The following is a 24,905-nucleotide window of genomic DNA, read 5'->3' on the forward strand; positions in this document are numbered from 1 at the left end:
TAATCAAGGTGTTAAAGCTGCAGTACACTAGACTTTCCTCCCCATAGACTTACATTAATATGCACGCCAATGCATCACACCAGAAACGCAAGCTCGTGCAACAAGTTTCGCAGTTCAATGCGATGTAAGGATCAAGCTTGGTGAACTCTGACCTGCGTGAGACCAATCGAGGATGAAAACATGAGCTCTCTGGACAGAAATTTAAAACATGGAGCAATCGCTCGCTTTAAGTGTCCAATCATCTTGATTAATCCTGCCCCTGTTTACCGTATAACAGAATTTCGCAAGCTCAAACTCTAGTGTGACAGCAGCATTACTAGGTATACTTAAAACACCCAGGCAGGTGTGTTGAGGCAAGTTAAGAGCTAAACCCTGCTGGGACACCGGCCCTTCAGGACCGAGATAGGTGACTCCTGGTTAAGAGCATTCGGTCTGATGTGAAACAGAAACAAAATGGCTGAAAATGCATAATTTATAACCTTGATCTGGACCATAAGAGAAGCACTACAGGTGTGACAGCACTGAAAACATACCTCTGCTTTCACAGAGGACACTCCAAGTCCCTAAGCTGAACCCAGAACCAGGCAAAGTTAATTAAAATGTCTCGTTCTTCCACATTTATTTACCACTATTTGACGCTTCCAGATATGCATAGCAGACCTTGAGCATTGTGTGAAGTCATTTAACATTTGTAAATTTGTAATGAAGAGTTAAAAGGGTTCTAAATATTGTTTAAACATGGATTAAACACATGTATGTTGTTATTGCTTTAATAAAACACTTTTTGATCACTCTTCTCAATTGCTTGTCATAATGCACTGAACATGTATTAAAATGATTGTTCAGAAAATACCCACCGAGTCCTATTGAGAAGGTTGGAAATGGTATACATCCCAACCTATTTAATGGGGTTCAGATAGGTGTTTTTTTAGATGGGTTGTGTAAGCATAACACAATACGACCAATTCACACCACAGAAGCAAGTTGACCAATCAGTATTACATTGTTTTCATTAAAACAAAGTACAAATACAGTCAAGCCTGATATTATTCATGCCCATGGCACTTTTTTTGTTTAAATGTAAATGAAAGCTGAGAAATGTTTTTTTTTTTCATGATGGTGCCTCTTGTACATCCTCTTATTATCTTTATATCTGAACTGATGAACATTAACTCTGATAATTGAAGTCGACCACAAAACTGAATGTGAACTACGAGTAAATCTTTGAAGGGTCATTTCATGTTTCTTCAAATGTGGTTGTGAAGTGGTGTATTTGACCTCTGTTTGATTTCACTTTTCCAAAGCATGTTAAAAAAATAAAAACACTTGCAATGTGTTTATATTTAAAGTTTCACATGGCAATGATATTTTAAGTAACTGGACCTTCAGCGGTTGCATTGAAGCGGATTGTTAAAACTGAAAGAACAACAGAGACTAAATTATTTTATTGGCTACTTAAACAACATAAAATAATGAGAGAAAAAAAAGAATAGGCATTTAACTTTAATAAAGTCATCTGCAGTGAACATTGTTTTTTGAGCAGGTTTGGAAGTTTGTTTTGGGATTAGATTTGGTGAGAAGTTTATATTAAGCCGTGTAGAGTACCATACCTGAAGGCTTCCCTTGTTGATCAATAGTCTTCTAATACAATAAGGTAAGTAACCTCATACCTCCCTGACTCATCTCTTTGCTTCATAGCCATGCATAGTCAAAATAAGATCCTCATCATATTATAACTTTAGTTTTGTCGACTTGCAAAAGCTCGCTGTGTGCCAACACCTTTGCATAAATGTTACTCCAGTTTCACAGCGCATAAGCAGCATGTATTTTAACGCCATGCATGTAAACACACCGGGAGCAGGAGCAGGAGCAGCGTGAGGCACACAGGAAGGGTTTTCTGTGCACAGGCGTCAGTTTGCTTTCACCAGCATTGTTTCGGTTGCACATAAAGAATAACGAACTTGGGCATGCAAATTTGAACAGCACATAACATCTTTATTCTTGGATTACCACTATAAATTAATACACTTACATAAAGTAAATGGTATCTCAAAACTTTTATAGACCTAATTTTTTTTTCTTGGCCTCATTTTAATCTCCCCATGCCGTCGCACAGCAAGATACGCCCTGGGCTATCGCCCATATTGCCCAGGTCTAAATCCACCACTGCCACCAACACTGCATGTTTTGGATGTCTCCTTAAGTCTGGTTTATACTTCTGCATCGAGTGATCGGCGTGACGCACAGCACATGCCTTGCCTGTACTTCTGCGCTGTTTGTGTTTACCCGCAATAACACTTCCGAAACGCTAGCTGGCGGTGGGTGTTTATGTTCCTCTGGGATGAGTTTCTTCGCTGGTGTTTTGTTTTTTTCTAAACGCTAAAACTCGCTCATTCAGAAGTGGCAACCAGCAGACGTGCAATAACTTCAATCCTAAGGTAAACACAAAACAAAGTTTTTCATCTGGAGCTCCTTCACGGGACTCCACACTTGTAAACATTCGCTCCAACTGGTTCACACGGCTCTCAATCCCGCCCACACTCATCAGCGCTACTAAGTCGACCAATCACAGAGCTTGGCTACGCATCGTTGCAATGTGTAGTTACATTTTTTGAGAGGTGCACGTCATGACGGTGAGGGCTATGCGACCACGTGAAGGCTGCGCTGGAGCATACATGTGCAATTGACGCTGGAGCCATTAGTGTGTAACACCCATTACAGGTCATCAGTCTCTGCTAATTAGCTGATGACCTGAATCAGGTGTGTTTGGTTAAGAAGACGTGGAAAATGTGCAGAGCTGGTGCTCCTCCTGGAATGTCCTTAAGAAATCTTTAATATGATCTTCAAAGTCTCTACATTATTTTTTACAGTACTTCTCAGAGTGATATCTTATGTGGGAAATCGGGTTGATTTGTTGATAAAAAGTCTGTCCGCACTGAGGGCACTTGTAGGATTTTTCTCCAGAGTGAACTCTCATGTGGTCCTTGAGGTGTCCGTTATGATTGAAACCCTTTCCACACTCAGGGCATGAGTACAGTTTCTCTCCAGAGTGGATTCTCATGTGGGCTTTATAGTGTCCTTTTGTGTTGAGCCCTTTTCCACAGTCAGGGCATGTGAAGGGTTTTCCTCCAGAGTGAACTCTCATGTGCAGTTCAAGGCTTTCATGTTGATCAAAAGGATCTCCACAGTGTTCACACGTGTAGGGTTTTTGTCTTTTGTGGATGTCAGCATGTCTGGCGAGGCTTTCTTTTTGTGTGAAACTCTTCCCACACTCGGTGCATCCGTGTGGTTTTTCTCCGGTGTGAGTTCTAAAGTGTTTCTCGAGGTGTCCCGTTCCACAGACGCAAGGACTCAGCAGACTCAGAAAAAGACTCTGGGTTGGTGCCAATCTTGGAAGGGGAATTTGGGCTGACTTTCACCTTGAGGTAATCTAGATCAGGGATCCTGAAGGGCCATTGTCCTGCCGAGTTCTGCTTCGACACTAATCAAGGACACCTCGACAAGCTAATCAGTGGCTGTTTCTCAATATGCATTCTTGTGTTCTGATGTAACGTCATAATCAACCAACAAAATTTAGTTCCAATCCTCAAGACAGTAAGAATGGAGGACAGGTAAAAGAACCCAGATGTCGAGATGTAAACTCTGCAGGACAATGGCTCTCCAAGACTGAAGTTACACATCCCTGATCTAGGTTATTCAACATCTTGGACAAACTCTCTGAACTAGAAACAATCTTGGAGAAAAGTTGTGAACTGTTGGCCATCTGGAGAAAAGCCTCTAGTCTTTAAATCATCTTGGACAGAGATCGGCAGCCATCTAACACACCTGCTGACCTGAGAAAATAACAAATATCAGTGTCTCAGGTGTTGGACCAAGTCCCAAAATTCAAGAGTCTTTTACTCTTCTGATCCTACCTGGACAGAAAAGCTGCACATGAACACATGAAACAGATGGCAGCAGACTGAAACAAGAGTGTTTTGCAACATCTAGAACACACCGGCGCTACAGACCCTCATCGACGTTCCAACTGCACGGTGTGTCCCGCCTTAAGTCTTTATTGCATTATGACTACCAATATGTCTGTTATAGCTCAATTTACAGCTAAAGCCCTTTCCACACTGAGGGCATGTGTAGGGCTTTTCTCCAGAGTGAATTCTCATGTGGGCTGTATAATGTACCTTTTGATTGAAGCTCTTTCCACATTGAGCGCAATTGTAGGGTTTTTCTTCAGAGTGAATTCTCATGTGGACTGTATAGTGACTTTTTTGATTGAAACCCTTTCCACACTGAGCGCAAGTGTAGGGTTTCTCTCCGGTGTGAGTTCTAATGTGGTCTCGAAGGTGTCCTGTCTGATTGAAACTCTTTCCGCACTGAGGGCAAGTATTCTGTTTTTCTTCTGAGTGAATTCTCATGTGCACTCTGTAGTTTCCTTTTTGAATGAAACTCTTTCCACAGAGAGGGCATGTGTAGGGTTTCTCTCCAGTGTGAGTTCTAATGTGGTCCCGAAGGTGTCCTGCCTGGTTGAAACTCTTTCCGCAATGAGGGCAAGTGTGCTGTTTTTCTTCTGAGTGAATTCTCATGTGCACTCTGTAGTTCCCTTTTTGAATGAAACCCCTTCCACACTGTGGGCAAGTGTAGGGTTTCTCTCCAGTGTGAACTTTCATGTGGACTTTAAGGTATCCTTTTTGAATGAAACTCTTTCCACACTGATGGCACATGTACGGCTTCTCTTCGTTGTGAATTTTAACATGTCTTTGAAGGGTTATTTTGCGACTGAAGCTTTTTCCACACTGTTGGCAAGTGAAAGGTTTTTCTCCAGTGTGAATTCTCATGTGATCTTTAAAGTGTCCTGTATGTTTAAAACTCTTTCCACACAGGGAGCATGTGTAGGACTTCTTTCCTTTCCGAGATTTAACACATCTTTCATGGTTTATTTTGTTGCTGATAGTCTTATCACATTGTTGACTTCCAGTGTCTTGAGCTCTTTTTATTGATAAAGTCTTTTCATTATTCGAGCAACTAAAATATTTTCCTTCAGCTATGAAATTCTGATTTTCATATTGAGGTTCCCCTTTCATTTCATTAACTTCTTCACTCTCCTCTTTCAGTGGCATCAGATCTAGGACAATAAGACAAAATATTGATTAAATGTCATAAAACAGACATCATAACTTTTATCACAGCTTCTGTAGGGCCGGTGTCCCTGCAAGTAGAGATCTGCATGGGACTAAGTTTTGAATCCTGATCCCACCCGCACCCGCCAGGTTTTACCCGAAACCCGACCACTCCCGCTTATGTTCAGCATTCATCGTCCCGCAGCTCGACTTGCTCCGTTTTCTACCCGCCGCACCCGTTCCTGCTAATGGGCTGGGGGAAGAGCAAAACCGAAACCCCCCCAGCTATACACAGGGCTAAACTACCGCTCTAAGTAACGGACGGTGACGCCGCCCTCAACCCTAAAGTGAAACCGGGGATATAACTGAGGGCGCGGGTGGTGAGAGTACTGTCGCGGTAGCTGCCCTCTCTATTCTGCCACCCTGGACATGGATATAACTGAGGGCGCCGGTGGTGAAGGTAGTGACGGGAATGCCGCCCTAGACACGGAAATAACTGAGGGCGCAGGTGGTGAGGGTAGTGTCAGGGATGCCGCCTTCTCTATACTGGCGCCCTAGACGCGGATATAACTGAGGGCGCAGGTGGTGAGGGTAGTGTCGGGGATGCCGCCTTCTCTATACTGGCGCCCTAGACGCGTATATAACTGAGGGCGCAGGTGGTGAGGGTAGTGTCGGGGATGCCGCCTTCTCTATACTGGTGCCCTAGACGCGGATATAACTGAGGGCGCGGGTGGTGAGGGTAGTGTCGGGGATGCCGCCTTCTCTATACTGGCGCCCTAGACGCGGATATAACTGAGGGCGCAGGTGGTGAGGGTAGTATCGGGGATGCCGCCTTCTCTATACTGGCGCCCTAGACGCGGATATAACTGAGGGCGCAGGTGGTGAGGGTAGTGTCGGGGATGCCGCCTTCTCTATACTGGCGCCCTAGACGCGTATATAACTGAGGGCGCAGGTGGTGAGGGTAGTGTCGGGGATGCCGCCTTCTCTATACTGGTGCCCTAGACGCGGATATAACTGAGGGCGCGGGTGGTGAGGGTAGTGTCGGGGATGCCGCCTTCTCTATACTGGCGCCCTAGACGCGGATATAACTGAGGGCGCAGGTGGTGAGGGTAGTATCGGGGATGCCGCCTTCTCTATACTGGCGCCCTAGACGCGGATATAACTGAGGGCGCAGATGGTGAGGGTAGTGTCGGGGATGCCGCCTTCTCTATACTGGCGCCCTAGACACGGATATAACTGAAGGCACAGGTGGTGAGAGTAGTGACACACACACACAGCAACATCAAGCTCTTTCATACACACACATAGCACAAAGCTCTCTCCCATTCGCGTGCACACACACACACAGCAACAAACAAGCTAAACGCAGCATCACGCTGTCTCATTCACACACATACATACGCATGCTCGCTCGCTCGGGAGCGATATTGTTAGACTGCCCGCTCCCAACCAAAAATACACCTGTTACCGACCGCTCCCGCGCTTTATTCGGAAATTTATTCCCACGCCAAAAGAAATCTGGACCTCTACCTGCAGGGTTTAGCTCCAACGTGCCTCAACACACCTGCCTGGGTGTTTCAAGTATATCTAGTAAGACCTTGATTATCTTGTTCAGGTGTGTTTGATTTGGGTTGGAGCTAAAATCTGCAGGACACCGGCCCTCCAGGAACAAGTTTGGTGACCCCTGTTTTTGACATGCAGTGTCCTATTAACATACATTTACTTGGGAGGAAGAAGGGTGAAGGTAACAAGGTCTAAAATAAAATAAGACAACCCCCCAATCAACCATCAGACCAACATATTCAATTAATCCTGTGTGATGACTGTCCATCTCCATGTTGCAAGAGAGCACCAGGTTAAGAAGTTTAGGCATCTAGGAGTGAGGGAAGAATGGAGAGTGCGACTGACAGGTGGATAGATGCAGTGGCAGCAGTAATGTGAGCCATGTACTGGTCTCTTGTAGTGAAGGAAGAACTGAACGAAAAGGCAAATCTATCAATTTACTGGTCAATGTACGCTCCTACACTCAACTATGAGCATGAGCTATACGTCATGACTAAAAGAACAGATCTCAGACCTTGAGGACAACCCAGTATACCCTGGGGCATGGATCGCAAAGTTACAGGCAGGTGTGTTTAATTAGGATTAGAGCTAAAATCTACAGGACACCAGCCCACCACGATCGAAGTTGCCCATCCCAGCCCTGGAGGGACATTGGCTGCATCCGATATTGACAACTACTCTAGAAGGTACTAGGTTAGAACTTGAATTTACTACAGGACTGTTAGCAAAGTACCTTCTATATAGTATGCATGTGAATAGTATTAATGGATTAATGTATTAATGTTTATTTTTTACCTCAGTTTTTTTTTAACGGAGAGCAGACTTTCCAGCACATTTCTAATCATAATAGTGTTAATAACTCATCTCTAATCACTGATTTATTTCCTCTTCTGCATGATGACAGTAAATAATATTAGACTAGATATTCTTCAAGACACTTCTATACAGCTTAAAGTGACATGTAAAGGCTTCACTAGGGTAATTAGGTTACCTAGGCAGGTTAGGATAATGAGGCAAGTTATTGTATATCGATGGTTTGTTTTGGAGACTATTGAAAACAGATATGGCTTAAAGCGGCTATACATTATAGTGATTTGCATAAATTTGTATTAATCATTAATTTAATCCATCAAATCTGCATTTGACCAAGAAAGAGATTGAGTCAATTTTACAAACAGACTTATAAAATAAAAGTAACTGGTATAAGAGTAACACTGATGTCTAGTGTAAAGATTAAATGACTTTAAAATGCAGCCTTACAGCCCAAATGAAGGTTCACTGATTATCCTGAATGAGGATCAAATGTTGAGCTTTGAGGATGAAAACCAACCTGTTTGTTCCTCAGGATCTTCATGTTTGACTCTGAAAGCTTCTTCAGTCTCTTCATGTTTGACTGTGAATGTTTCTTCAATCTTGATGTCTTCACTCTCCTCTTTAATAAACGCCATCTTTATAACAGTCTGCAGATAAACACAATCATTAGCATTGAGGAAAAACAAATCTCAAACAACTCTCTAGTGCAATAGTCAGGCAGACTGAGATTATTGTGAAATCACCAGACAATAATAACAAAGCAACATTGACTAACAAATAAATCAGTCGCTCCTCTTTTCTCTGTCTGGCCAGAAGGAGTCGACAGGGGTGATTCAAACGAGTCAATTGAATCATTTGATTCAATTGACTCGGAATTTCTGTAGTTTCTGTAAAAGCTCCGTTTCTCTCGTCTCTGTTTGTCAGTGACTGAATTCGTGTTTCTGATGAACTGATTGACGATATAAATAGTGACATGAGAAGCAGCTCTTCTGTTCCTCGCGTAGATGCTCTTTACTCGCACAAAACACCGTTTAGAAATGTTAAATAAAGTATTAGTATGTTAAATTAAGCAACGGGTACGCGATGTTGCATCTGTTGTGAACTTACACCAGCCGAAAGGCTTGCATTGGTTTAAAAACGTTACAAAATGCTTAAAACACGCACCTTCTACAGCCGACTCACAGCTGATATGTAATCGCGGCGCAGCCTTATGACGTCACTCTCGCTCTCTCATTCACAAAAGGGAAACCAAAACAAAAGTGAGTGGATTTTGGAATAATTTTCTTATGCGATTTTTTTTGTTGTTGTAATTTATATATATTATATATATATATTTATGTGATTTAATTTTTAGGTTTCTACTGATTTGTTCTTTTGATGTGGAAAAAATGTAAGCATTGTATTCATCATGCATGCTATTGTTCTTGTTATGAAATAATAAAAAACAGACAGTGAATGGCTTCACATTTATAAATCAAAATTTTTTTTATCTCCAGACCTATGTTTATGGTTTCTCTGAACGAATTTAAGCAATACCTTTTATTGATCCAATTGGGTTTTAACAAAAAGGCTCTAAAACTTCAACTGCAGCAGCTCTTTCCCTGTGTTTAATCAGTCATTTTTACCTTTTCAATATGCAATTTTTATAACTCCTGTGTTTAGCTGTTCTTCTTTTGTTTTTAGCTGTTTTTTCTTCTTTTTTTAAAGGATATTATTCTGCATATTTGTTGTTGTATACATTGTATTCAAGCTTATTAAAACACACACACACACACACACACACACACACACAATAGTGAATGGCACCTAGAATCTAGTAATAAAAATATAAGAAATGTGTTTCAGTCAAGGAAAAGAATCACTGCGAGGGGAAAATTTCTTTGGAATTCTCCAATTGTGTGACAATAGTTCTACTTGTGGTTTGAGAGATGTGTTTTAGGTTTCATAAAAACTTTTAGAAAGTCAAGAGAAAACTAGAAAGAAGTTGAATATATTAGTAATGTTCTTAGATCAATGATGTTAGATCAGATGTCCCTATGCAGAATAAACCAGTCAAACCTGCCCATAACACATCTTGCCCGGTACATGTAACTGTTTGAAACGTCTTCAAGAGCAGAAAGCAGTGGACAAAGTGATGGGAAAGTATAGTTAGTTTATTGAATGAACTTAAGTATATTTAATGCCCAGTACAAATCCACCCAGTGTTATTATACAAGAAATATCAATTAAAACCATTGTCCATTAATATAAAAAAAAAGAAATGGCTATTACTCCCGGTGACAATTACAAATGATATGAAACTTTACAAACAATAGAAAATAAAGAATTATATAAAACACAAAAACACAATAATAAATATGTGATGTGTGATTAAAATCAAATAACAACTGTGTGAATGCCAAACTGATTATAAATCATTATAAAAATTCTCATTAGCCACCCATGCATCTCTGAAGTACAGTAAATATTGGCAGTAATTTGTTGCTTGCACGTTTATTTTGATTGAGTGATGTGAGTCTAATAGCCCAGTGTTTTGCTGGCGTTTCTTTAAGTGACGTGCTGTGCAGATGTGCTGTGAACAGCTTTTGTGGATGTATGACAGATGTTTTCTTCAGATGGCCACGCTGTTGGGGATTCTGTCTGGAGACAGATACCAGTAGGGCAGCTCCAGAGTTTCATTTCTCTTCTTGATGATCTTTGTGATGTCAACTAATGTCTTGCGGAAATTCTTAATAGCTTCAATGGCTGGTTCTTCGGTGAAGTACTTATCAGGGTATTCGCCTAAAAACAGCTGGACAGAAGATTGGCCAAAACTATTAATCGTTTCTTTGGTCGATGCGTATATTGAAAGCAAGTGTATTCTAGGCTAGTTTTGAATAACCAGTCAGCTAACCTCATTATCCTGGAACTGACTGAGCGACCAAAGTGCTCCCAGGTGCCAGCCGGAGCGTCCGCGGTCCGGCAGACTCTCCATGATGTACTTCATATCCACTTTGCCCTTCTCTGTGGGAGGAGGTTTCCGCATGGTGGACGGAGTGTTCGGGACCCAGGCAAACCAGTCAAACTGGAACACAGGAGAGACACACAGAAATCAGGCTGGATATTTGCAGAGGTCTAGTTTATATTCCTTCAGAGAAGTGTGTGAAATCCCACCTGTCCAAAGTTGACTGCTGCATGTTGTGCTGAAGCTGTGAAAATCACCACGGTCAGATACTCAACCAGCTGCTCCCGCGTTCTCAGCATGTTTGGAAACTCTGTGGACATTGATAACGTGTTTGAGTATGCATGTAGAAGCACCTTCATGTAAACCAGGGGTCACCAAACTCCTCCTGGAGAGCTAAGCTGTGTGTATTTTGTCAAGAAAAAAGCTCATACACGTGTTTAACAGAAGAGTATGCAAACTTCAGTACTCAAACTACTTCCTCATTAACAGATTGTTATACTGTTTAGTCATGTCCCCTGTCAATCGTCTGGACACGTCTGCATTTCTGTCTGATTTCCTACTATATTGTAGATTCAACAGCAGGTTAATCTGACTTTCGCAAGTCGCAAATCTCCTCAGGTCTTTGGATAGTTATACATTCAGTAGTTAATGTCAAAACATGTCTTTGGATAAGTTCACACTGTTTTTGCAGATGAACTATAACAGAAAAGGTGATTTTAATATTTTCCTTGTGGCTAGATATTAATAAATGGTCATTAAAACATTTACAGAAGCCTCTCTACTTGACAGTCTTGCATGTCCACCATGTTTGTAGTTTGTTTACACTTTTCACCCGCGTTTGTAGTTCTAATCAAATTCAAGTCCAATGTGCAATGTATTATGTGTAATATTAGCGGTTAGAGTATGGATGGTTAAACACTTCCAAATTTGACCGGAAATAGTAGAGCATCCGGGAACCTTTGGCGTACTCTTTTCAACATACTACGATTTGCTATACATTATTACTATTTTACAATACTTTTTAGGAAGGATAGTGTGTGCAATGGGACACTTAAACCATTGAATTTAGCACAAGATTTCAGTCACACCCTTGACCAAATAAATCTGCCTGTAGTTATCAAGGGCTGCTTCTGTTCTTCATTAACTGGTTCACTTGTGTTTGATCAGGGTTGGAGCTGAATTCTGCTGGTTGGTGACCCCAAATGTAAACAATGCGTATGTGCAAAATGACAAACATTCAGTCTTCAATGATTGCACAGATATTTACATAAGAAAATATACAGCAAAATGGTGCACATCATGATTTTGCCAAGCACAATGAGATCCTGGATTCACATCTATATTGATCCTGGAACATCAATTGTTCGAAAATGTGATCCATACCCATTCCCTTCCTGTAAACGAGTGATCAACACACTTGTTCCTGGAGGGCCGGTGTCCTGCAGATTTGAGCTCCAACCCTAATCAAACACACCTGAACAAGCTAATCAAGGTCTTACCAGGTATACTTGAAACATCCAGGCAGGTGTGTAGAGGCAAGTAGGAGCTAAACCCTGCAGGACACCGGCCCTCCAGGACCGAGATTGGTGACCCCTGCTGTAAACCCAAGCATAACTGTAAATTATTCCCAAAATCAGAGGATAATAATAGTTGATAACAATCACGTAGAAGTGCATAAACCTAACCATAAGCCTAATATTAACATTAACGGAAAACATATCCCATAATTCTGATAAGCTGATTGGAATGTTGTTCCAGGATCAGCATAGATGTTAACTCAGGAACTTGTCCTACTTGGTGAGATCAGGTTGATGTAAAATAGTCCTGTACTCACCCCCACTATTGGGACAATTCTTCATACCAGAGGAGTGAACATCCTGAACAAACGCCTGGATCTCCTCGTCTTCCAGAACGGTCTCATCACTACTGTAGTAGATCTCCACCACATCAGAGACAAAGCTGGAGGAAGGTCAAGACAAATGATGAATCATAATACTACCAATATCAGTGTTTGAAATTTGTAAATGTTAGTGCAGTTTAACTACCTTTTCACAGCCTCCCAGACCATCATGCCATCGTCTCTATAGTAGTAGTTGGGCAGATCTTCCTGGTCGTGAACATCTCGAGCTTTCATAGCCTCAGGGAAGCACATGGACTTATAGGTCAATGTCTTCATGGCCCTGTGGACCACTTGCAAAACTCCAATTCCTCCAGTGCTGTTAGCCTGTAAAATAAGAGAACACGGATGAGTTCTTGTGAACAAAACAGAGAATATCACAGGATGAACGTCATGATGGATTAAAACAGTTGGCTTATTAGGCCTTTAAAGCAGGGGTGGCAACCCTGTTCCTGGAGGGCCACCTTCCTGCAGATTTCAGTTGCAACCCATATCAAACACACCTGCCTGTAATTATCACGTGGTGTTCAGGTCCTAAATTAATTGGTTCTGGTGTGTTTGATACGGGTAGCAACTGAAATCTGCAGGAAGGTGGCTCTCCAGGAACAGCGTTGGCCACCCCTGCCTTATAGGGTTGGTTTACCCTTATCCCGATGCCTTCATTCACCCACTGAACACAACCCTACTGAAAACAACAGCTTAAACCAGCATAGGCTGGTTTTAGCTGGTCGACCAGGCTGGTTTTGGCCATTTACAGGCTAGTTTCCAGCCTGGTCTTAGCTTGTCAGGCAGGGAGATGACCAGCTAAAACCAGCTTGACCAGCCTAGCTAGGCAGGGAGCCCAGCCAAAACCAGCTATGTCCAGCTTAAACCAGGCTGGTCAAGCTGGTTTTAGCTGGTCATTTTCCAGTCTGACCAGCTAAGACCAGGCTGGAAATGGCTGAAAACTAGCCTGGAAATGGCCAAAACCCCTCTAAAACCAGGCAGGTAAACCAGATAAAACCAGTCTAAGCTGGATTTTTTAGCAGGGAAATTAAAATATTTTATATAAAAATAAACTACTTTGGTCAGCAACAATCCTGAATCTTTGAAAGTCCAGAAAAGGAACCAAAAACATTGTCAAGACAGTCCATGTGACTTCATAGGTTCAGCTGTAGTTCAGATGAGGGTCTGTGTTTACTACAGGCAATACAATAGTACACTAATGACCACATCCGGGAGGGAAGATAAAGGCAAACAAATTCACAGTGTTTTTTGGTGCACAAAACTGTTCTTAGAGCTTCGAATGATTACAAACGAAACATTGAAGTAACAGTCTGTTCTTACAATGCTTTAATTTGCTTTCTTAGACTTTTGAGCATTTCTGGTTGCTGTCAGTAGAGGATGAGGGAGCTCTCAAATTTCATCTAAAACATCTTAATTTATATGTCTCAGGAAATAGGAATGACATTAGAGGTGAGTAATTAATAACAGTAGTTAATTCTTTTTTGAGTGAACTAACCCATTAAACAAGTCATCTGAAAGAATCAGACACTTGAGAGAGAAACCAGAGGGAAACTATTTATGAAGTGTTAATAATACCTTATTAAAGACCCCAGTGTCGTTGATGAGTGTTTGACGAGCTGAAGTGTTGATGGCAATGGTGAAACGGACATGAGGGATCAGTAACTGCGAAGAGAGAAAATAAGAATGTGACCAACATGTTTCAGTGACTGTACCACAAGCTTCATCAAAAACTAAACTTAAAATAATAATAATAATAATAATTCTTCATCTGAACATTTACATCAAATCACTTTGGGAATATTTGTGGTTGGCCCAGATGACATAAAAATTCATAAATAAATAAAGACAAGAAGGAACTCCTGAGGCACAGAACTAGTAATCGCATAGAAGTCACCCTAAAGGCAAACAAGTCGTGACCAACATATGAGCTGTATACTCTACCTTGTACACAGGGTGGGCTGCGGAGAGCTGTCTGAACATGGCTATGGCAAACACCTCAGATGTCAGGTGTGTTCTGAGAAGGTGTGTGATGAGCTGGTGTATGTTGAAGTCGCAGGATTTCACCCACATTTTGGCTAACAACCAGTCGTAGTGATTATCGCTGGGAAGAAAGACTGTGTTCATCTGTCCTGGAGTAGCCTCACGACTGAGCTGTTCCAGAAACCAGAGCAGAATATTTATTAAAACTTGACACTGATATTTTATCATCGAATAGTTGTGGAATAATAGTGTTCTGCAGGCACCTGAATGGCGATTGGTATGATTTTGTTCTGGCTGTTCTTGTAAAACAGGCAGAAGGGGGCGGCCAAATACTGCCGGGTGCTGGAGTCTGTGTCATTGGGTTGAACGTCCTCCAGTATTTCATAGTCGGCTATGTAGATGTTTCCTGCCTGTAAAGGAGAGGAATTTAGCAATGAAGCCAAAGAAAAACATGTTCTTTCTTCATTATTATTCATTCACATCCACATTCGACCACTTTAACAGCATTAGTTGTGGCACGTCATCTCATGCTGGGTTTTCACCAAATGTGGAACACCATCTCCCTCTCTCTAGTTTACTCACGGGATGTTTTTCCCCAGACCCAAATTTTGGCTTAAATTATTAGTTTATTTATTATTATTAGTTAATGATTTGATCTTGCTCAGTTGATGCAACTGAGAAGAATTCTGCACAATCGTGGCAAACGCAATGTGGACTTATTTATGTGAATACTTTTCCGCCTTTGCTTGGTATCAAGATAAGATCCAAATGCATTTATTTCCATGTCAACTGTCAGAAATTGTGAATTGCAGAATGTTAACTGTATCTTGGCCCTTTGTAAGTACCAGTACCTTTTGAGTACCAGCACAACATTACGGTACCAAAAGGTGGAGATAAACTCCATAAGTGGTTGACAGAATCGTCAGTTGTGCAGGGGAACAACAACACAGGAACAGCCATTTTTAAATACACCGCCAACGGATGAAGCAAGCTCAAACTAAACTCGTTTTGGGAATTTTCTCTCTTCTTTGTGTTAGTATGACGTCCATCGTTACTTTCTGGCTTACTCCATGTCTGTAAGTAAACACACTGTTTGCAGTGGAAACCCAAGCCTGATCATGGTGAACATACTGAACACTACTGTACTGTATTAAAGCATATTGCTGAGTGAAAACAAGCCATAATGATCTATCAATAGTGGAAACATAGGTAAAACTAGGTCAAACAAAACATCCCCCTGCTGAAAAATCCAGCTTAAACCAGCCTAGGCTGGTTGGCTGATTTTAGCTGGTTGACCAGCCTGGTTTTAGAGGGGTTTTGGCCATTTCCAGCCTGACCAGCTAAGACCAGGCTGCAAATGGCTGGAAACCAGCCTGGAAGTGGCCAAAACCCCTCTAAAACCAGCCAACCAGCCTAGGCTGGTTTAAGTTGGATTTTTCAGCAGGGACAAAACCAACGAAACAACTCCAATCCTGACAAATCACGTCATTCTAATAATAATTCCTTACATTTATATAGCGCTTTTCTGGGCACTCAAAGCGCTTTACACACATAGGGGGGAATCTCATCCACCACCAGTGTGCAGCATCCACCTGGATGATGCAACGGCAGCCATTTTGGCCAGACCGCACACCAGCTGACTGGTGGAGAGGAGACAGTGGAGAGAAGCCAGTTATGTTATGGGGATGGTTAGGAGGCCATGATGGACAGAGGCCAGTAGGCAGATTTGGCCGGGGTTAAACCCCTACTCTTTTTCCAAGGACATCCTGGGATTTTTAACGACCACAGAGAGTCGGGACCTCGGTTTAATGTCTCATCCGAAAGACGGCACTCACTGAGCAGCATAGAGTCCCCGTCACTATACTGGGGCGTTAGGATTCACACAGACCGCAGGTTGAGCGCCCCCTGCTGGCCTCACTAACACCACTTCCGGCAGCAGTTTAGCTTTCCCATGTGGTCTCCCATCCAGACATTGACCAGCCTCAGGCCTGCTTGGCTTCAGTGGGCGACCATGTGAGAGTTGCAGAGAGCTCGCTGCCTATTCTACCAACATAGATCTCGCTATAACAATCAAAGTTACTTTAATAAAAACAACACCTTGTTAGTATCAGAGAGTATGATCTAACATCACAAAATCTCTATTTTACTACATACTTCAGTGACAGTATATCTGGCTGAATGCACCACTGTACTGAGTATCCAGGCAAATGCTGTACAAACTCAAAATAATATTTGGTGTGGTTTCAGCTTTACTTGTTTACTGTTGAGTAGTGTTTTCCTCTGACCTGTAATTCCTCCTGCAGTGTGGTTCCTCTATCCAGGGAGTCCTCCACCATCTCCTGCGTGACCACAAACTTGTCTGGAAGTTTCCTGCACTTTTTGATCATCACAGGATTGCTGCCATTTAAGAACTGATAACCGAACACTGCATCTTCAGTCCAGTTCTGCATCAAATACTCTGTCAACATGAAGAATAAAGGGAGTTAAGGGGCGAATCGATTATTTTTTGTGTTTGTTTGGCAGCACAATCAGTAGATGGATCAATCTTGAAAAATAATAATAAATAAGGAAGAAGTTATTTAAACCTGACACGGTGTTCTTGATGGTTATGAACACTTTTTCAAAATCTGCAAAGTCTTTCCAAGACTGGAACACACTCTTAAGTTTATTAAGACCAAGATTCCTGATCCTGAAAAAGAAAAAAAAATACATTTAAAAAAATAAAGAATAAAGTATATTAAATAAATTAGATCTGAATATCAGTGTGTGATTCTGGCTATGTTACACTGTGTGGCATCATTTTTCCACCAAAGTTATTGACGCCACAGATCGAAAAAGAATAAAAGCAAATCACTAATTTAAAAGGTTAAATTGTAAAGAAAAAAACAAGAATAACCTGTAATATGTCTCGTATTCAGTATGAAGTGACACTTTTAACTTGGTATCGGATAGTAAACCAGTGGTATCACACATCACTATTAATTAGACATATTCCCTGCAGCAACCTGACTAGGTCTCAAGAAATCAATAAGATGCACACTTGTTGGGGATTGCTAAACACGAACAGGATAACCTACCCCTCTAGGAAATTCACACTGAAGTCCACTGATTTTGCGGTATCAAACTGAACGTCCAGAGGCAGTTCAGAGCAGCCATTGGCATCTATAGACAGTGGTAAACCAGCTTTCCATTCATTCCACCTGCAAAAGAGACAGCATTAGTTGTGTGACAGTTGAAGTGTTTTTTGAGAAAGTTCACAGGGAGAGTGACGGCGCATGGCATTATTGAAAAGGAGATTGGACATTTTTATAATATCTTCAAAGTGGTAAAGTCTAGATGGGATATGCGGCCGGCTGGAAGTGATATGCACATTATTATAGCAGCATTTTTTTATGACACTGTATAACTATAATATGTTAACAATACTGTGACGGTTGAGTTTAGGCTTGGGGTAGGGGTTAAAAAATACAGTTTATTGGGTAATTTAATAGATAACATAAATAATACTTGGTACAACAACTGTTTTTAAATTACTGTGATGGTTGGGGGGTGGGGTAGACGTTAATAAAATACACTTATTTAATAAATAATATAAATTATTCTCGTTAACTTCTGGCTGCAACCATATCCGATCTAGCAACAACCCTTCAAAGTGCTTTAAAGCCTAAATAAAATCTCAGCATTATTCTCTTGAACAACCAGATCTTGTGTTACATCTCATTTCAGACATGGCGCCCCCTGATGGTTCGACAGAACACTTTACATTGCGGCTCTGTTGTAATGTGGTATTTGTCCACCAGGAGCCGCCTTTTTTCTCTTCTAAATCTTCCATAAACCTGAACTGTGTAAAGTGTTTTTTTAAGTATGATTATAAGTATTTTAAACCAACAAAAAAACTGCCAAATGACTGAATTTTGGTCAAGTCTGTAATTGTACCTGAATTGTTTTTGTCTGTTTTCCAGTTCCTTGTGCCTGTACTGTTTCAGTATTGAGAGCTTTTCATCCTGAGGCAATCGACCTGAAGGAACACACATACACAATGCATAAACACACACACAAATGCACAAAGCAGAGTATTGTTCCTCATCCAGGACTTTACCCCGGCCTTCCGGAAGCGCCAGCTCCTGTTGATCCGCTATCCAGTGATAACAGGGGAACTCGAAGCAGTCTCCGGTGGGTGCTGTTACGCTGATGCTCCTGCAGTACCATTGATCATTGATCAGGGTTTTCTCCTTCTCCAGTTTGACCAGCAGAAGCTCTCCAAGAGTCTCCTCCACATGAACGTCAATGGAAATCACCTTTAACGACAACTTCTGTTAGACGTCACATCACTATAGTTGTTTTCCTCGATTTCTGTTTAACGGAGAGATGTTCAACACATTTCTAAACGTAATCCTTTTCTAATCATTTCTAATAACTGATTTATTTTATTTTATGATGACAGCACATAATATTAGACTGGATATTCTTAAAGACACTAGTGTTCAGCTTACAGTGACATGTAAAGGCTTCACTAGGGTAATTAGGGTAAAGTTAGGGTAGTTAGGCAAGTCATTGTATAACAGTGGTTTGTTCTGGAGACAATCCAACACTAATATTGCTGAAGGGGTGAATAATATTGACCTTAACATGACTTTAAAACATTAAAAACTGCTTTTATTCTAGCACAAATAAAACTTTCTTCAGAAGAACAAATATTATCAGACATACTGTGAAAAATAAAACAAAATTCAGAGGAGGGGAATAAACTGGACTTCAACTTTACACACCTATACTACATCAAAATAAACTTTTACTTTTGATGCAATAAATCAAGATTAATCTTCATCCAGAGCTAATTTAGAGTTAACAGAAACTGGTTTCCTTCTTAGATTAAAAGGAGAGTTAAAGTAAAAGTCTTACCGTTCCTCTTTCCAAACGTTTAAGCCAGGATTTGTCCAGCAGAGTTCGGTCGCTGCTTCTCTTATCGCCCACCAGCGTCAGGTAAATGTAGTTCAGAGTGCCAGCAAACGCCTGGTCTCCAGTCTCGACAGATACGCTGTATGTGAACATCCTGCTGAAATGGAGAAGACGAGTACATCAGCATCAGTGGGCTTTTACATCTCCGTGAGGTTTATTTACGGCAGTTGATCAAACTTGTCATGATAAGCGTGTGGTCTTCATGGAGATATGGCAGTGCCCACATTACTCTATTTTGAATTTGTTCTTTCACATTTTCCTTTAATCTGTTACACTAAAGCTTGATTCAGACAGGCTGCTTGCACATTTAAATTCAACATGTTGTTGTTCATGGACCGAATAAACACTCATTCTGATCTCAGTTCCTCTTGTCAAGCAGCATTTGTGATGCGAAAAGCATCAACAATTTCAATGTGCATGTTGATCGAATCTAGAAAATTGCCTTTGAAGAAGATAATATGCCTCTTTCAACAAGATATCAAGTTTGTCTCAGATGTTTCTGGAGTGTGTGTGAATAAAACACAGATGATGTTCTCCAGCTCGCTGAAGCTGACCCTTTCAGGCTTTGATACTAATTGTGGCGTTTTGGTGACGGTCACTTTAAATGCAAATGGCATTGTGCTCTTTTCTCAGGGAGATCTGCATTTACTCCACCCACATTTACTACAGTAAAGTGCTGCAATTAATATGTTGTTGTGATTCTATAGTTGCCCATGTAACAGGTGTTTATATATATATATATATATATATATATATATATATATATATATATATATATATATATATATATATATTTCATTTAAAATTCCCCTTGTTAATCATTAATTAATTTTATATTTTCAGAGTTGTTCTTTAAATATCTTATATTTCAGAGTTAATGAAATCATAGTTGTGTTTGTTTTCAATGTATTGGTGCATTTCGGGAAATGGTACGTGGCCCCTTTAAGTGTAGTTTTCCGGCATGCTCAGGCTCAGTTCCTTCGCGCCAAACGCGATTGAGGAGAGGTGAGTTGTGTTGAAGCTCCGGTTAAAACATGTCATATAAGTGTTAATAATCACAATAACACATGCAAGTTCGTTCTAAAATGCATTTCACTGTTATTGTAAACATGTATGAGAGGTTGTGTAAAGTATATGAAGCATGTATTTTGGGTAAAGTTCATAAGCATGAGTGTGCAAGCTTTGTAGTGAGAATTATCCCCTTCACAGAGAGTTTGTTGAGCACCTAAGGAAAGTCACAGACTCAGCTTTGCCAACTGTTTATTTTATTCATGCAGAATATAAGGCAGTTTACTCCCATATAACTGGTCCCTTTCACCTAAACACCACACAACGCAGAGTAAAGCGAGGACCGGTCACGCACAGTACTGTGGTTTTCAACAGGGTATATTATATACTAAAGTATATTTTACTGCAGTAGAAACTAAGTACTCTACAGTACTGTACACTGAAAAAAAATGCTTTTCTTACTTAGATTTTTTTTGTCTCGTTTCTAGTCCAAATATCTAAAAATTCTCAAAATCAAGAGGAATTTTCTAGACAAGCAAAACATAATGGTTTGTTTTGAGAAATAATTTGCTAATATTAAGTGAATTTTTTCCTTAAAACAAGAAAAATAATCTACCAATGGGGGAAGCAAATTAATCTTATGTCAAAAGGAAAAACAGGATTCTTTTTCTTACCCCATTGGCAGATTATTTTGCTTGTTTTAAGGAAAAAATTCACTTAATATTAGCAAATTATTTCTCAAAACAAGACATTATGTTTTGCTTGTCTAGAAAATGCTTCTTTAAGAATTTTTATATTTGGACTTGAAACGACAAAAATCTAAATAAGAAAAGCAATTTTTGCAGTGTAGTCTTCAACTGGATAGATTATACTACAGTATATTTTATTGCAGTAGAAACTACAGTACTCTACAGTATTACAGTTTATCAGTTCACTAATATTACAATATAAAGTAGCACTCATTAAAGTCAACTAAATGCAATCATACAGTATAATACGCTTTAGTACAGGTTAAAACACTAGCATTTACTGTATAGTTACTACAGTGTTTTGGTCACACTCTTAAAAAAATGCTTGGTTATTTCAACCCAATTCAGGGAGTAATACAGACTAAACCAACTGCTGGATTTTTTTAAATACAATTAACAGGACCAAATGTAACCCAATGTTTGGGTTTGTTTCACCCAACTTAGGTTTAAATAACGCAGCGTTTCTTAACAGCATGTGGGCTGATTGTTGGCTTGACTAAATTGTGGTCGTTTATTTCCTTTAACGTTAAAATAAAGTCATTAAATTACTCTACACTCACACTAATCCGTCGGCTCTTCACAAACAGCAGTGTGTAATCTCAGCCTCCTAAAGAAATGTTAAAAGTTGTACTGTGGTCAACAAACCATTGGTTGATCCACTAACCTGCAGCTCTTGATGACGCCTCTGATGTGCTTTAATCCCGCCGGGAGGTTCAGTGCGAGTGCTCAGAGATGCAGCAGTTTATATAGAGAGGCTGATGACCCGTTAAAATGACCATTACATCATCCTCGACTGTGATTGGCTCTTCATGTGTGCTCTTGAGCAACAACAAACTAACCTGGTTTTTGGTCATTTTTTTTGCACTTTCAGGGTTTATTTCCACAACTGTTTTAGGACACGATAACTATTGCTGAAGTGTGTTCATTTTACACAAATGCTGGTGTTTGTGATCTGCCTGATGCTAAACAGCTCACTCAGTTACAGTGTGCTCAGTGTAATTGAGTACAGCCCATTTGGAAAATGAATACTTCCTCCATTTCTCAGTGAATATAGGCGGCGTATTTTGTGCATTTAAACAAAACAGATTTATTAAACAGATGTATTTATTAAAATAATGTTTTAGTCACCAAACATATTTAGAAATTGAAAGATGATACAATTAAATTCAAGTAAAATTACAATTACAACCTACAAAATGTAAACAAATTTGACCCAGATTTACCTGTGCCTCCACTATTAATAGATCATTATGGCTTGTTTTCACTTAGCAAATACAGTACAGTAGCGTTCAGTATGGTTCACCATGATCAGGCTTGGGTTTCCACTGCAAACAGTGTGTTTACTTACAGACATGCAGTAATATTTTAAACAAACAATTTTTTTTTTGCTTCTCTTGATTTTTCCTCTTTTTCAAATTTATATTTAATATTTTTCTATATCGGGTGAGGCAGTGGCGCAGTAGATAGTGCTGTCGCCTCACAGCAAGAAGGTCGCTGGTTCGAACCTCGGCTCAGTTGGCGTTTCTGTGTGGAGTTTGCATGTTCTCCCTGCCTTCGCGTGGGTTTCCTCCGGGTGCTCCGGTTTCCCCCACAGTCCAGTACAGGTGAATTGGGTAGGCTAAATTGTCCGTAGTGTATGAGTGTTTGTGTGAATGTGTGTGTGTGGATGTTTCCCAGTGATGGGTTGCGGCTGGAAGGGCATCTGCTGCGTAAAAACGTGCTGGATAAGTTGGCGGTTCATTCTGCTGTGGCGACCCCGGATTAATAAAGGGACTAAGCCAACAAGAAAATAAATGAATGAATGAATTTTTCTATATCATATAAATGTGGCTGTACTAGTTTTTGGACGGTTATTGTAAGTTATTTTGTTAGATGAGCTCCAGATTTGGCTTCAGTACTGACTGATCTAATGTATATGCACACATAAAATATTGTAGAGCTTCCTATTAAACGTATGAACTAAAAAGAAAGAGTTGTGAGGGATGAATTTATAAAGGCTGAGCTCTGTACATAATCCTCTACAGTTTAGTTCTGTCTTTGTTTTAATTCAGAATTTACTTACAAATGAGCCACACAGCCTTTATTTACAGATGTAAAGTTGACGTTGAACACTAGTTTCACAAACAGCAACCAAACCATGAAATGTCATACCACACTGCCAAAATGCTGAGTTTTTGTCTCATTTCCAGTCCAAATATCTAAAAAGTCCTGAATCAAGACGCATTTTCTAGACAAGCAGAAACTCTTGTCCTGTTTCCAGAAATAATACATCAAAATTAATTGAGTTTTCCTTAAAACAATATTAATATTCATTCATTTTCTTTTCGGCTTAGTTCCTTTACTAATCTGGGGTCACCACAGTGGAATGAACCGGCAACTTATCCAGCATATGTTTTACACACCATCACTGGGAAACATCCACACAACACTACAGCTTACCCAATACCACCTATACCAGGAGAAAACCCATGTTGGCACGGGGAGAACATGCAAACTCCACACAGAAATGCCAACTAACCCAGCTTGGGCTCGAACCAGAGACCTTCTTGCTGTGCTACCCACTGGGCCACCATGCTGCCGAATATTAAATATTAAAATAATGAAATAATAACATTTTAAAGCTGACCCTATTGGTAGATCATTTTGCTTAAAAAAACTTACATTTTGGCATCTAATTTTTAAAAATAGGACAATATTTATTTGCTTGTCTAGAATTAGGGTATTGGTTTAGGAATGTTTAGATATTTGGCCTAGAAACAAGACAAAAACTCAAGAAAAGCATCTCTGCAGTGCAAATAATGTGTTTTAGAGCAACACTGATTCACTTTAGAGCGTATTATTACAACTCTGGATTAATGGGATGAGTAAAATGAGGAAAAATATATATTATTTTTTTCCAAATTGGTGGAAAATACAGGTATAGCACCTTCCTAGCTGGAAAATGTAATAATGGAGTAAAACAAAATGCTGAAATTTCTTGTAAATAAAAGATTTATTAGTGTTTGTTGTTTATTCGAGTCATTAAAGATGTGTGATATTTGTTTGGAAACTGTATTTTACTTCAGGACAGGACTGTGCAGTTCAGTAATATAGTACTGTAGTCATACATGTTTACTGTATTCGATGTTTAAAGGGACAGTTCACCCAAAAATAAAAATTCTGTCATCATTACTTGTTTCAAAGCGTTTCTTTCTTCTGTTGAACACAAGAGACCTGTAACCATTGACTTCCATGGCATTTGTTTTTCCTGCTATTCGCCAAAATCTCTTCTTTTGTGTTCAAGAGAAAGGTTTAAAAGCACTCGAGGGAGAGCAACTGTTCATTTCTGGGAGAAACAATCTCTTTAAAGTAATCAAAAGATGCTCTGCCGGTTATGGAGCCACTCCCGGAGCCCATCAAAACCTGAGGAGTGAACACAGAGAAGATCATGCAGCAATCAAGTGTAAATGTGTGAATGCTTTCATGCTCACATGGGGGTTTCTTTATCATGACAGAAGACCCGAGAAACAGCTACCAGATTAATCTTGTTTTGGACAGGTTTTACTACTTTTAGATGGGAAATGATCACAGTGCTTAAACTTAGACGGACAGTTCACCCAAACATAAGCATTCAGTCATCGCATTCTCTTGTTTTAAACCTTTATGAGTTTCTTTCTTCTGTCAAACACAACAGGAGATACTCTGAGAAGAAATGAAAAACCCAGACTGCCAGAGGGTTTGTTTTACTATTGAAGTCAATGGTTTCAGGTTTTCAGCTTTCTGAAACGTATCTTCTTTAGGTTTGAGACTACCTGGGGGTGATTAAATAGTGCTTTTTTAAGTGAACTATCCCTTTAAATGTCTACTTGTAATGTAGACGTTCACATTTACAT

The 24,905-nt window shown here is 40.2% G+C and overlaps 2 protein-coding genes and 1 long non-coding RNA gene across 12 annotated transcripts; 1 reads left to right on the forward strand and 2 right to left on the reverse strand.

Annotated features, from left to right (window-relative positions):
- The first annotated feature begins 1,076 nt into the window (after positions 1 to 1,076).
- Positions 1,077 to 6,377, forward strand: LOC147840483 (uncharacterized). The gene is made up of 3 exons (XR_015509023.1): positions 1,077 to 5,491; positions 5,697 to 6,217; positions 6,289 to 6,377. It is a non-coding gene; the product is annotated as an uncharacterized LOC147840483 (long non-coding RNA).
- On the reverse strand, positions 1,975 to 8,702 carry si:ch73-144d13.5. Of its 4 annotated transcripts, none has more exons than XM_087283631.1 (3): positions 8,655 to 8,702; positions 8,008 to 8,137; positions 1,975 to 5,119 (listed from the first exon to the last, which is right to left on the reverse strand). In XM_087283631.1, exons 2-3 carry the CDS (start codon positions 8,123 to 8,125, stop codon positions 4,047 to 4,049), a joined length of 1,191 nt encoding a protein of 396 aa, XP_087139757.1. In that variant the 5' UTR covers positions 8,126 to 8,137; positions 8,655 to 8,702; the 3' UTR covers positions 1,975 to 4,046. The 4 variants fall into 4 exon arrangements, with proteins under 4 accessions (XP_087139757.1, XP_087139758.1, XP_087139759.1 ...); XM_087283632.1 differs by having other exon boundaries at positions 8,598 to 8,702; XM_087283633.1 differs by having other exon boundaries at positions 1,975 to 5,660; positions 5,958 to 8,137; positions 8,598 to 8,702.
- A 923-nt stretch (positions 8,703 to 9,625) lies between these two features.
- Positions 9,626 to 21,753, reverse strand: alox5b.3 (arachidonate 5-lipoxygenase b, tandem duplicate 3). Of its 7 annotated transcripts, none has more exons than XR_015508612.2 (15): positions 21,698 to 21,751; positions 19,220 to 19,373; positions 18,417 to 18,615; positions 18,254 to 18,335; positions 17,395 to 17,517; positions 16,903 to 17,006; positions 16,603 to 16,775; positions 14,581 to 14,727; positions 14,279 to 14,488; positions 13,913 to 13,999; positions 12,480 to 12,658; positions 12,026 to 12,393; positions 10,644 to 11,873; positions 10,384 to 10,554; positions 9,626 to 10,281 (listed from the first exon to the last, which is right to left on the reverse strand). XR_015508612.2 is itself a non-coding variant. In NM_001020578.1 (15 exon segments), coding segments are annotated over 14 exon segments (2,031 nt in total). In that variant the 5' UTR covers positions 19,370 to 19,373; positions 21,698 to 21,753; the 3' UTR covers positions 9,626 to 10,101.
- Between the last annotated feature and the right edge of the window lie 3,152 nt (positions 21,754 to 24,905).

Source organism: Danio rerio, chromosome 15 (genome assembly GCF_052040795.2).
Source record: "Danio rerio strain M-AB ecotype USA chromosome 15, GRCz13ab, whole genome shotgun sequence".
NCBI classification, from domain to species: domain Eukaryota; kingdom Metazoa; phylum Chordata; class Actinopteri; order Cypriniformes; family Danionidae; genus Danio; species Danio rerio.